General features: G+C 41.0%; 1 protein-coding gene across 2 annotated transcripts in view; it reads right to left on the bottom strand.

Annotated features, from left to right (window-relative positions):
- Nucleotides 1-13,345, bottom strand: part of LOC111158707 (phosphodiesterase 10A) — a 570,570-nt gene that overhangs the window by 63,355 nt on the left and 493,870 nt on the right. For both annotated transcript variants that reach the window (XM_022520920.1, XM_022520921.1), the window contains 5 exons: nt 9,301-9,441; nt 6,912-7,067; nt 5,390-5,440; nt 4,310-4,368; nt 2,392-2,443 (listed from right to left, as the gene is read on the bottom strand). In XM_022520920.1, the coding sequence (XP_022376628.1) occupies nt 2,392-2,443; nt 4,310-4,368; nt 5,390-5,440; nt 6,912-7,067; nt 9,301-9,441 (459 nt within the window). The remainder of the gene's footprint in view (nt 1-2,391; nt 2,444-4,309; nt 4,369-5,389; nt 5,441-6,911; nt 7,068-9,300; nt 9,442-13,345) is intronic.

Genomic DNA, 13,345 nt, shown 5'->3' with positions numbered 1-13,345 from the left:
ATTCCTGGGTCCTATAGGATTGTAACAACTGGAAAGACCATTCTGGGCAGGCTACTACCGCCAGGGCAGTACACAGACACAAACTGAAACACACCCCTAGTTTTCCTGCGAAAAAGGCCTATTTACTTGTCCTGAAGCCTCCACCTGAGGACCAGACACAGGTTTGCCACACACCAAGAGACTACACAGGAGCCATCTGGGACAGCAGGGTGGGGACACCCTCTCCGTGCTCTCTCTTGGTGTCGCTACAGCTTGCTGGTACCTCTCAGAGAGGAGCTCATAGACTTGTCTGGACAAGTTCCTCAATGTGTACGCTTCTCCTGCCTAACTTCTGGGCATGTTGTAGGTTGCCAGCAGACACCGTTTAACTTTTCCTTCTCTTCCTAATTTGCTATGAGTGAGCAGTTACTGGGTGTTGAGCAGTATAAAATTTTTGTGTGTCATTATTAAAATGATGTGATTTTTCTTCCTTTACTTAATTAGAATAAGGAATTATATTACTTCATTACTTACTATTCAACCACTCTTGCATTCCTGGGGTGAATGCTGTTTAGCTTGATGTAATCTTTACTCCTGGATTTGTTGTTATTATATATTTTTGACTTTTGCATCGATATTTTGCTCAAAGGCTTTCCTTTTTTCTATCTTTAGATAATACTGGCATTAGGTTGAAAAGCTGGATGGCAGCCAGCACTGGTGAGAATGTGGGGAAACTAGAGCCCGTGGGCACTGTCAGGGGGAAGTAATATGGTGCAACCGCTCAGAGACAGCCCGGCAGTTCCTCAAAAAGCGAAACACGCACTTATCATAAGACCCAGCAATCCCACTCCCAAGTTAACCAAAACAACTGAAAACAGGTATTCAAATAAAAAAAATGTATGCAGATGTTCAAAGCAGCACTTTGCACATTAGCCGAAATGTGGAAACAATCCACATGTTCATCCGCCGGAGGAAGGATGAAAGTGTAGTCACTCTAGCCGCACAACGCAGTCTGACTCAGCCATAAAAAAGAGCGAAGTCCTGATACTTGTTGCAGCCCGAGTGGACTTTGACAACAGGGCGCTAAGTGCAAAAAGCCAGGCACAAGAGGCCACACATTACCTGATCTCTTTTACGTGAGATGTCTAGACTAGGTAAATCCACAGAAAAAGAAAGTAGATCAGTGATTGCTTAGGACTGGGGAGCTGGGGGTGGAGGGAGGGAGGAGGATGGAGGCATAAGTCGGTGATGGCCAAAATGATATGCAGTGTCACTTTGAGGTAACGAAAATGTTCCTAATTGACCGGTGATGGTTGCACATATCTTTGAATATACTAAAAGTCACTGAATTGAATACTTTAAATGGATGAATAGTGTGGTATGTAAATTATATCTCAGTAAAACTGTTTTTAAGAAGATAATACTAGTCAACGAGTGTTTCCTATACTCCTCGTCAAACCATGTCAATTCGTATATTTAGATTTTTACAGTTTAATGTTTTTCACTTCTTTACAAACTTCTTAAATTTTGTCATAAGCAAGAAAATTATTTTTTACTATGCAATTAAGCAGGCTTTTTCATCCAAATAAAACCATCAATATAACTAATTATAGAAGGAATGGGCTGAGAGCAATAAAGAACTCCTAATGTTATTAATTTCCTTCCTAAACTTTGTCTCCACAAGACACAGAGCATATCACACTTTATACTCACCTGCCATGATATCAAAGAGAAACACATCAGTGCGTACCATGAAGCCTGGAGATAAGCCTATATGCCTATAACTTATTGCAAAGGGTTGCAATCCTCTGAGAAAAGACCAGGAAAACAGGAAGGAGTAAGAACCCGAATCAAAGTACGCAAAGGGCAAGAACGGTACTAAGCAAGCCCGACCCCTGTGGTGTGCACAGACAGGCCGCTCTGCCGGGACCCACTTCTTTAATGAGGTCTTGCCAGAGCACCAGGGCAGCAATACAGGAAAATATGGATAGAAGTCCAGTTCTCAATGGCTTTCAGCTGCAAGTGCTTATCAGTCTGCCAGACAGGAGTAATTAAGATTAAAACTAAACAGAATGGACCTTAAGATCAAGAAGAGTCAGTTGGGAGTTCCTAGTGTAGTTGGTATGCAAAAGGTATTCCGCAGAGTATAAGAGGGAACTAAATGTCTTTTCAAAGTATGGCTCGCCACTGAATAATGAAAAACTCAGATATTTTTCCAAAAGTTATTCAAGATGCCTCCAAAATTAATCAAAAGTGACAAATAAATCAGAGCAACACCTCCACTCACTAAGCACGGTTTCTCATCGTACTTAACACAGCGTATACATCTAATACCTGAAAATATTCTACCACGTGTTAGGACACGAATCTAAGGGTTAAATACAATCATTTTCAAAATAAAAAGCAACCTACCATTATGTGTTCAAGTAGAGAGTCTATTGCGACTATGTTATCAAAATATGTCCTGAAAAAAGGAACATAATAACTGTTAATTAATCTAAATAACACAGAACATATTAAAATAAATATATTTCCCATTTTTGCATACATTTAAGCAAAAAATGTAAAGATATATGTTGACTTCTCTCCTCCTGTGGAAGCAACCAATAACATTACTTTAGGGAGATGAATGAAACTTTATCATTAACTTTGGTATGAAGATCTCTAATTTCAGAGGATGAATTAAGTAATTATTTTACTGGTAAGTACCTATTTTGAGAGAAAGTCTGTAGCATTTAACCAAAACTATGAAGGGATAAAATGGGGCTCACCATATTTCATATTTTCATGAATATCTGAAAAAAAATTTAAATTTGCTAAATCTTATTAATATAGTTAAAATGTAAATTATCACTGAAAAACTGGAATGTTAAAATGTTAGTGTAACTGTACTGAGAAAGCAATGGAATTCATATGAGAAGAAACATCAGGATACAAGAAATGTTAATAGCCCATCGACTTTGCACAAGTAAATGATATATTCATTATTATAAATAGCAAGTAAATTTTTTGGAGATACATGGCACCTACATCAAAATGTCAACCTGATAAACAGATCAATCAGTAAGTATGTATTTCAGGGACTGTGTTAATCTGGGATCTATTGGCAAGGTACTGCTCTCACTTGAGTTTCCTGAGAAGTTAGCAAGGTACTCAGAATTAAGATAACTTAAGGGCGATAAGCAATGCCTTTTGTTGAGAAGACAACACTTCCCCTTCAGCCTGGGGCCAGCAAGACTTCACTTCATCTGTGCACTGAGGAATGCACAGCAAGGAAGATGGCAAAGAGTGGCTGTCCCCTGAGGGAGGCTTACAGGGATCCAACCGGACTGTGAGGACTCGCAAGACTGTCAGATACATTAGCAAAGGCAGGCGCACAGCTTCCCTCTCTCTGTGCTCCGAAGTAACAGTATCATGTGTCCCAGAGACACAGTGTAATTCTCTCTCAGGGACATAGCTGGCGTACGGGGTCACATGAGAGCATTCTCACTCCCATGCTTCTCTCATTTCGTATTTCAAGAAATACATGTAACACAAAGCAGCAACTCCAGGCTAATTAGGGATGGGATTATAACGCTCGCGAATGGTAAGTTATAAGCATTGCCAAAGTGATCTACGAGAGAGAATACGGTCAGAGCTGCTGCTGGTGGAAGAACAGGTACGTATTTCCTCTATTAACTTGCCAGAGGACGTGACCTTGAAGTGACCACATCCTGGGGCATTACTCTAGATTTCACCAATTCAGTAGATGGGTCACATCTGTGGACACTCTTCCTTGTAGCAGGCAAAACCAGTTATGAACCTCGAAAGTAATAAACATCTGTAAGTGCTTTCACTGCCAACCCAAGGAGGTTTTTCTAGGTCAGATTTTGGGGAAATGGAACATTTTCTCTAAAACGATATCTGAGCTGCCATACATGGGAAAATTAAAATAATAATATTGATAATACGATTTACTTTACTGACATTGTAGATAATGCCAGAGAGGACTTTTTGGAAAGTAATAAACTAGAACATTTCCTCCTCTTCTACTGCTCTCGGTTTTCTCGTACAAAAATAGAAATACTTAGTGTCTTTAACATTCTCCAGTGAGTCTATTTAGAAAATATACACCAAACTGCAAATTAACATCATCACATACACATCCGGCAGTCCTTCACTTGTAAAGTGAACACGGATGAGAACGTAACTTTCTGGTCCGAAACGTGAACCTCTCCTAGCAGACCACTTCCTGACGGCAGTGGACAGCAGTGGTCTGTCCCTGTCCGAGCCTGCACTTAGCTTGAACCCCTGAGCAAGCTCTACTGCAATCCGAGACGCGAACACTTACTTGGACACATCAAGTAGGAAGTCATTCAGTTCCGTCTGCTTAGCAAGGCCTCTGCACACCTGCCACAGAAAATAACGGTATTAATCCAGAGAGATTTCTGCTCATTTAAAATAGCAATTCCTGCATACTATTTACCTGATTTTATTTCAAAAGACATAACACAATCCCTGCGTATGAAGCAGTAAGGCTATCAGTGACACGTCATACTTCTGCTGACATGCGCTAAGCTCTGCTCTCTGTGTTCTGAGTCACCGTCTCATTCAATCACTGCCCCGCAGAGATCGGGGACCTGCTCTTCTAATGGAGGCACACGGAAGCTCGGAGCCGTGCCCGCTCCGGAGTTACTGAGGGGCCAGCGTCCAGACCCGGATGGTCTGCCTCCAGCCGTGCTCTTTAAACCACTCCCCCGTGCAGAAGCGACACTTGGGCACAGACTGCACGTAGACCACACACAGTCGGCTCTGCGCGGTCCTTGCTCCTCATACTACCACCCCGCAACTGTGCACGTGATCTGCTCCCATCACACGCCCGGGTGTGCTGAAGCAGAAAACAAAACAGCAGTGACAAGAACTGCAGGATACAAAGCTCCTGTGCCCCGGACCCTTGAGGTCTAGTTGCCAGGAAATTTGATAAAGTTTGTGACCTTTTAAATTACATTGTATTTTCAAGAGAACCAGGTATTTTAAATTCGACATGAATGTTTTCCCCATACCCTTTAGTTTAAAGGATGCTCCAATTTAGGAAATAGAGTCATAAAAATGTACTATCAATGCTATGGCCAGTGGGAGACCACTCCTTTGCTTTCAGTGGAAAACAAAAACCATCAGAGGACATATACCATTTACGGCATAGATGATTAATAATTACATATAAATATATAAAAATAATTGCAAGATATTTAAGGCAGGGATAAGTAAATGCAAGTGAATAGACACAAAATTTTAGAAATAACAAAATGCCTAATATCCAAAAATAACATGTGAGGGTCACTTATTAACCCCTGCCCCGGCCCCCAGTGGCTGCACTTTACACAACTCTTCTCTCTTTAGGGGGGGCCCCGAGAACACCCCGAAGGCACACCTGCACCTGATGTATTGCTACTGAAGCCCAGGCGAGATTGGCTGTTGCAACCTAGAGGAAGAGGATGAACACGTTTTGGTTAGTCGCATGTAGACATCCCAACGAAGGCTCTAGCACGCACGTCTATGGAGAATGTTCTGAGGCTGCTGAGTATGTGAATATTTTGCCAAACACGGAGGATCAAATAAGTACAACATTTCTCTTTTACATTTCCCGCCTCTTTATAACTGAGTTTAATGTTCTCGCTCCTCTTAACTTCGGATAAAAAGCAAGATGAATTGCTTAAGAGAGCTACCATCCAATGATTTTCACATAAAATGATTATTTTTCAGTTTAACAAAAATACTACTAAAATGGCCTCAACCATCATCCCTTTACAACGATGATATGTTTCTAAAATTTTGCTGACAAATTCTCCAACTACTAGCTACTCTGCTTCTTTTACTATTCATTCGCTTCCCAAACATTCACCGGGTGCCTCTTGGGTACCAGGCGGTGCTCCAGGTGCCAGAGACAAACTGCTCCCACCCTGTCACCTTCCAGAACAGCTTATGGGGGGGCTGAGGGAGAAAGACAAGAAAAAGAATATGGGAAGTGCACAGGGTTCCAGCTGGTGACAAGGGGCTCCAGAGAAACAAAGGCACAATGTGGAGATACACGAGGTGTTCAGGGAAGGCCTCCTCCTCCCTGACACGGCGACATGTGAGGACACTCCTGAAGGAGGCGGCTGGGGAGGGGATAAGGAGGACATGCACAATCCAAGCAGATGTGGGGGCAGACGCAGAGGCTCTGTGCAGACGTCAGTCAGCCTTGCTCAAGGGCCCAGTGTGGCTGGAGGGAGGGCGCAGGGCAGGAGTAGTACAGGCACAGACAGGCACCGGGGCATCTGTATACTGGGAGGGACGGATCGCTGCAGTATCTCATTTCAGGACCAATGAGCAAATTCTGATTCAGGGAACAGTGCATGGAACTCACAGTTTCCAAATGTGATGCTGGAATCTTAGCTCGGGATATCCTCTAGGAAGAGGACATTTTTAGGAAAACACAGACAACCAGAATGTGAAAACTCTCCAAAGTCCTCCTCCTACTTTATTTGACTCACAATATGGCACAGTTCTATTTTTACTGTTAGAATGGATTCTTACTAAAATAAGTTACTATATTTCTAATTTAATCAGTTTCTCTCCAAGTAACTACAAAACAAAAATAAAGGTTTTTAAAAACCATCAAAACGGGGGCGCCTGGGTGGCTCAGTGGGTTAAGGCCTCTGCCTTTGGCTCGGGTCATGATCTCAGGTCCTGGGATTGAGCCCTGCATCGGGCTCTCTGCTCGGCAGGGAGCCTGCTTCCCTCTCTCTCGGCCTGCCTCTCTGCCTACTTGTGATCTCTCTAGCAAATAAATAAATAAAATCTTAAAAAAAAAACAACAACATCAAAACATTGTTAAGCACATGGTGATTTTAAATATTCATTCATTTATTAGCTGAACAACACTAACGAGTTCCTCAACCGGCGAGCCTCACCTCCTGGTGGCTCATACAGAAGGCTTCTTTGCCCCAGTGCCGATACAGCTCGAGGACGCCAATCAAATCGCCAATGGCAGTGACAATCGGTAAACAGAGCACCGACTGGATGCGAGTCCCCGACTCCAGTCCAGTACCTCTCGGAAATCGCTCATCCTGAGAAATCCAAGGAGAACAAGACATACGTTCAGTAAAAGAGGGGGAATCGTTACATTAGGATGCTTATTTCTGCCAGAAATTGCCTAATACTTGTAATGAAAAATGGGCAGCCCTTTCCAAAGGAAACCCAGATGACGGTGGACACCATATGCCACATTTAAGGAAATGCTCATCCTCGGCAACATGGAGCCCACGCCACATGCTGCTTTCCTCCTTCTTTAACCCTGGGCAGGAGAATCCAGCTAACCTGGAATACGCATCAATTTCATGAGACAATAAACGTAATTATGATGGCTAACACATATTTAAGCATCACCTTCTACATGCTGGAACTCTTCCAAGGGCTTTACCAGTATATAAATATCATATGAAGGAAAATATATATAAAAAATGGTTTCTCTTCTATTTTGAAGGTTAGAATAACACAGAAGTGTATGTTAATGATAGTCATTCTGACTGAATCTCAAAGGCTCACATGAAGTATTCAAATTATCCAATAATTATCAATTACTTGTGAAAAATGCAACTGGTTCTTTGACTTTTAACTTTCTAGCTTAGCAAATCACTCAGAGGAAGACAGGGAAATTCAATAAATTGATACCAAAGCACCATTCTGTTTATCTGATTTCTGTTTTCTGTAGGAAGCTTTTCCTAAATCAAGAACAGTACAAATATATATTTGTAATTTACAGATCTTCTGAAAGCCTGCATATACAATGGAACATTTTCAAATGACAACTTGTATAGTATCTACTTTTGATACTTTTAAAAATTGAAATATAGTGACATATGACATTATTAAGTTTAAAGTATAAAACTGTTGATTTCATACATTTATACATTGTAATACAACTGCCATTGTAGTGGTAGTTAGCATTTCTATCTTGACGAATAATTATCTTTTTAAAAAATTTTATGTGTTTCTGGGAAAGAGAAAGTGCACACAAAGAGGGGGCAGGCAGAGGAAGAGGGAGAGAGAGAATCTCAAGCGGACTCCGGGCTGAGCAGAGAGCCCAATGCAGAGCTCAGCCTCACGACCCTGAGATCATGGCCTGAGCCAAGACCAGGAGTCAGAGGCTTAACTGCCTGAGCCATCCAAGTGTCCCCCATATCTTATAATAAAGATCTCCTCTTTTAGCAACTTTCTTCATCCATATCTCTATCTGCACAGATAATTAGTGGCAAAACCAGAATTAAAACCCAGCTCTCGTGACTCCCACTTAGCTCCCCAGAGCAATGTCATCGCACCTCTACAGTCATTTGTGTACTTATCAATTTAGAAGTCTAGGCTCAGGTGGTCCCATCTCATCACAACGCTCACATACAGTGTGGAAGACCGTCACATTGCCCACACCCGTGTCCTTCGTCAGTGTCCTCCAGCACTGATCTGGGCTTGCTTATGTGATTTCCTTTGGCTAATGCAAAGTGAATCAGATGAAAGCAGAGGCTTGAAAACTCACTTGCATGTTTCACTTGTCCTCTGGAACCTCTCCACCATCATGAGAACATTCTGGGCCAGCTTTCCTTAGGGGTGGGGTGGGGAGGTAGGGGACTGATAAACACAGAGAACTGAGGCTCTCAGCAGCCAGCCAACTGCTAAGTGACGGCCAGTTCAGACGCATAAGCAAGCCCAGCTGAATACTGCCCAATCGGCAAGATGGCCCAATGCACAGACTCATCAGAAGTCACGGGTGGTTGTTGTAGGACACCACCAAAACCTGGGGTAGCATGGTACACAGCATCCATAGCCATCTTGCTAGGATATATAACACAGAACAGTGATCATTTAGTTTACATCAATATAAACATACATTTTATGATTAACTGTACTGGTATGTGTTAAAATAAGAACTATTCAAATCGAACTCTCAGTGGGTATATATGATTTTTTTTTAAAGATTTTATCCATTCATTTGACAGAGAGAGAGAGACCACAAGTAGGCAGGGAGGCAGGCTCCCCGCTGAGCAGAGAGACCGATTTGGGGCTCGATCCCAGGACCCTGGGATCATGACCTGAGCTGAAAGCAGAGGCTTTAACCACTGAGCCACCCAGGCGCCCCAAGATATGATTTTTCTGAGGACGAATTTTAGTTTACATACAAATTCATTTATTTATCTGTATCTTACTCTAATGCTTTTATAAAATGGTTTGAATCATAATATCAACATGATACGTCATCTTTATAAAATACTTCAGGTTACAAGTGTCACAGAGTAAAAAGCCATTTACCCCAAGGATGTCCTCCACTAGCAATGTTTTTCTGGACTTGGCCACGTAGGCAGAGGTGGTGGTACCCTGGGCAATGGGCCCAGCAGGGATGAGCCGGGGTTTTCCTTCTTTGATTCCAGGTGGAGTGAAGACGCACAGACTCTGGCGAGAAGAAAGAACATGTTTTACAGACCTCCCTGTGCTCGGCGCTACAGGACGACTCCTAGATACTACTTATCATGAGCAATAGTGAGCCAATGAAGAGAGACAGACAATGAGGAAAGTGCTTTGATCGCACGGGTATGTGAGGTGAAATTCTCTCTCACATTCCCGAGAGGACACAAAATACAGGCTAGATACAGGACTTCAACGAATGTCTCGGCAGAAAAAAAACTCTTAAAATAGCTTCCTATTTTGATATAGAGGGAACAATAAAATGGAAAAAAAAAAAAAAAGTTGTCCTTGGAGTCAAGGTCCTGTCGAGAAACAGAAATCAGGCCCAACCTCCCAACCTCCCCTAGAGGCTGGACTTACAAATCTGGAGACGGGATCAGGGACTACAAGTCAAATTAATTTCGTTATATTTTTCATTTTCATTAAAAATCTTTTTAAGATTCAATAATCCTCTTAAGCTATACATTTTCCTACCAATACTTGCTATTACTAAGCAAATTTATTGCTTAGTAATAGCAAAAATCTAAAGTATTTTGTACAAAGCTGGGTACATGTTTCCCTTTCCAATGATTAGGTAGAGAAGGTAAAATCCTGAAACTATTTTAAGACTAAGTGTTTTTTAAAAATATGATCAGTTATTTTGACTAAATCCAATATTTTAAATAAATTTCTACTAAGTAAGAATTGCTAATCAAAACAAATCACCTAGAGATTGGGGACAATATTTTAGCATAACTGTATTATGACTAGCTACTTGATTTGAAAAATATTAAAGCTCAGGTAAATTCTCCCAGCACTTTAATCTTAAATTGGACTGCTGTAAGTTAAAGTCTGAAGACCTCTGAGGCAGTAAGATTAGATAATCCTCTTAAGCTGTGTTCCTACTAATACTTGCTATTACTAAGCAAATTCTAGCTGAAAGCACTGAGTTGGATATAGTTATACACTTAATAGATGCATGGTTTTCAAGCTCTATAATGTCAGTGTACCCTTTCTTCCTAAAAAATCTTCCTATCACAGTAGAGTAAAAAGCCTAGGAAGGAGGTCCTTCAGTCAGCTGGGAGTGGGGAGATGGGAGGGAAGCAGAGCATAGGTGCACCCCCAGCTGCTTTAAATAAATCATCATTACTTAGATTCGAAGCTAAGTTCAAAATATTTTATTCACACATATATCTATATTAGTTGGGACTACGCTTACACAGCATTTGTAATTAAGTACAATCAATGCCCATGGGAAATACATTTTAAAGATTCTTTTTAAGAGATTAAGTTAAAAATGTTTATTCTGCTTTAAAAAGATCTTTAAAATGTAACTACATAGAAGACAGCAAAGGAAAATTTCACTCTATTCATTTTCAAAGAGCCTAGAATTCACGTCACCAGTTTTAGAGTTACCGTAGTTCCACTACACACCAATACGCGTATGGCGTAGATGAAATAGAGACTTGGATTAGATGTAGTGTCTGTCCCCGCCACAGTAAAAGTCAGTGAGCCACCCTCTCTTAGGAATGAGGGAAGAGCAGAAGAGTTGTTCCAGAACAGGAAGAAGGAACGACTGCAAGAAAAACACTATAAAGGATGTGGTATATTTAGCCTCAAGAAAAATCAGAAATGATAATGATTTTCTCAAACTCTGAGAAAGTTAATCACAAGAAAGATGCTTTCTTTACCAAAGACGGAATGTAGGAAATGAGCTTGAGCACAACTGAGGGGTTTGCCTCCCTCCCACAGAGCTTCCCAGGACCGTGACAGAAGGTAAACTCTGGGGCAAGCTCTCAGCAGCAGCTTTGGATTTTTTTTTTTTTTTTAAGGATTTTATTTATCTGACAGAGAGAGCAGGCACAAGCAGGGGAGCAGCAGAGCGAGAGGGAGAATCAGATTCCCCGCTGAGGGAAGAGCCCGATGTGGGGCTCGATCCTAGGACCTTGGGATCATGATGTGAGCTGGAGGCAGATGCTTAACAGACTGAACCACCCAGACGCCCTGAATTTTTTTTTTTTTTTTTTTTAAATAGTCTTTGGCTTTGTTTGTTGTTTGAAGATCTACAACAGACATCTCTTTTGGATGACTTTGCTATATGCCCTTTAGGGCTAGATTTAATAATATCTACAAGTTATAATTAACCTTCAAAAGTCAATAACCTAAGAATAGCTAATATAATCCTATATTATTAAAAGGTCATATCTGTAATATTATAAAATATTTATTTATCCCTTCTATGTAGGGTTTCTATCGAGGCATGAGAAACACGTAGCAAACACTGCACCAAGGGTATATGGAAAGCTATTCTATGTATTAAGCTTGCTGACAATAAAAGGTTTAGAAATCTTTCAACTGGTTGATTGAATCTGAAAAACTTGTAGATAATAGTTACCAAAAAATTAAATAATCCTTTACTGTGGAAACTTTATCTTTTGATTACCTTATGATTTTTTTTCGTATTTATCAAATAGAAATGCTTCCAAATGACGGCCAGAGGCGAGTGCTAAGAGTACTGAAAAATCATCAGATGAAGGCCAAACGCCCAGGCGGGAAGGGAAAATGAGGACCGACCCAGGACTGACCCCTCTTTCTGACGTGGTTTCACCTTCTCCCTCTGCATCAGTGCCTTCCCATTCGTTTGTTTCTGTGTTTTTCTCCATACAATTCCCTGTGCAAAGGTTCACCATGTAACATCCATTTCCGATGAAGATCAGCCGCTGGTCTGAATCCCATGTTCAGCCATAGCATGCGCTGTCGGTCATGACCTTTGCCGCTGACCGCACTCAGCAGCACGATTATCGCAAGTGGAAAATATCAGTAACAAACCTCTAAATTAGAGGCTGGATTTTACATGTGCTCAAGGGATGGGGAAGAGTCATTCAGCCCACCTTTATCTACTCTCCGGAAATCATCAGATGGACAGCTGTGCACTGAACAGTCCCTCCTTCGTGGCTAAGCTACCACCGTCGCCACATACTCAAACTCTGAGAACACTTGGGTGTTTCCGAATTCTCAGTGCTGTACCGGTCAGTCGATCTGTCCACCACACTGCCTGAGTGACTATAAACTTGTCGTACATTCTGTGACCTGACAAGGCAAGTCTTGCTTCAGTTCTTAATGTTTCAAAGTAATCATAGTTGATTTGATATGATATACTTTGCATCTTTCATTGGCAAAGGGGCTGCATTACTGAATTAACCTATAATGGGTGTAAGTAAGTACTAGGGAAACTTACAAAGGAAATAGTAGCTTTATTTTTATTTTTTTGTATTTATTTAAATTCAGTTAATTAACATATAGTGTATTACTATTTTCTGAGGTAGAGTTCAGGGATTCATCAGAGTAAATTTATTTAAAAAAAACATGATTTTTGACATAAGGATTTTTCCTGGGATGTCCAGATTATTAAGATAAAAAACAGACTATTTTATAGGAGGGTGAATGGAAACTGCTTTTTATCAAACATCACCACACAGTATTTTAGAATGTATTAAGACTACTATGCATGTACTTACATCATTTATGTATAAAAATGCCACGTTGAACTGAGTCTCTAAAATTAATTCCTGCTCTCACACTGTATCATCTATGAAAGCTTTTATTAGCACAAACATATTTTAGGGGGGCTAGAGATAAAAACAACTAAAAACAAGGAAAACTTCCAAAGTTTCAAACCTCAACCACCTCTACTCTTTCCAGAGGAAAAAAAAAAATCACCAGCATTCAGAACATGCAACTTGACCAGTCCTGCTGTTGGTCTTTCTCTCCTCTGAGGGTTCTCACAGGGGCTGACTGACTGTTAGTCCTCCACTGCTGAAGACCGTCAAAGAGACCGGCCATGGGGTGCGGAGGGGACAAATTAGCTTCTTCAATTTTTCAAAGAAAACCATTATGACGAGCCAATATTTCT

Source organism: Enhydra lutris, unplaced genomic scaffold (assembly GCF_002288905.1).
Source record: "Enhydra lutris kenyoni isolate GAN:26980312 unplaced genomic scaffold, ASM228890v2 scaffoldscaffold62, whole genome shotgun sequence".
NCBI lineage: Eukaryota > Metazoa > Chordata > Mammalia > Carnivora > Mustelidae > Enhydra > Enhydra lutris.
The sequence above is the reverse complement of the archived record's forward strand: the minus strand, read 5'-3'. Positions and strand labels throughout refer to the sequence as shown.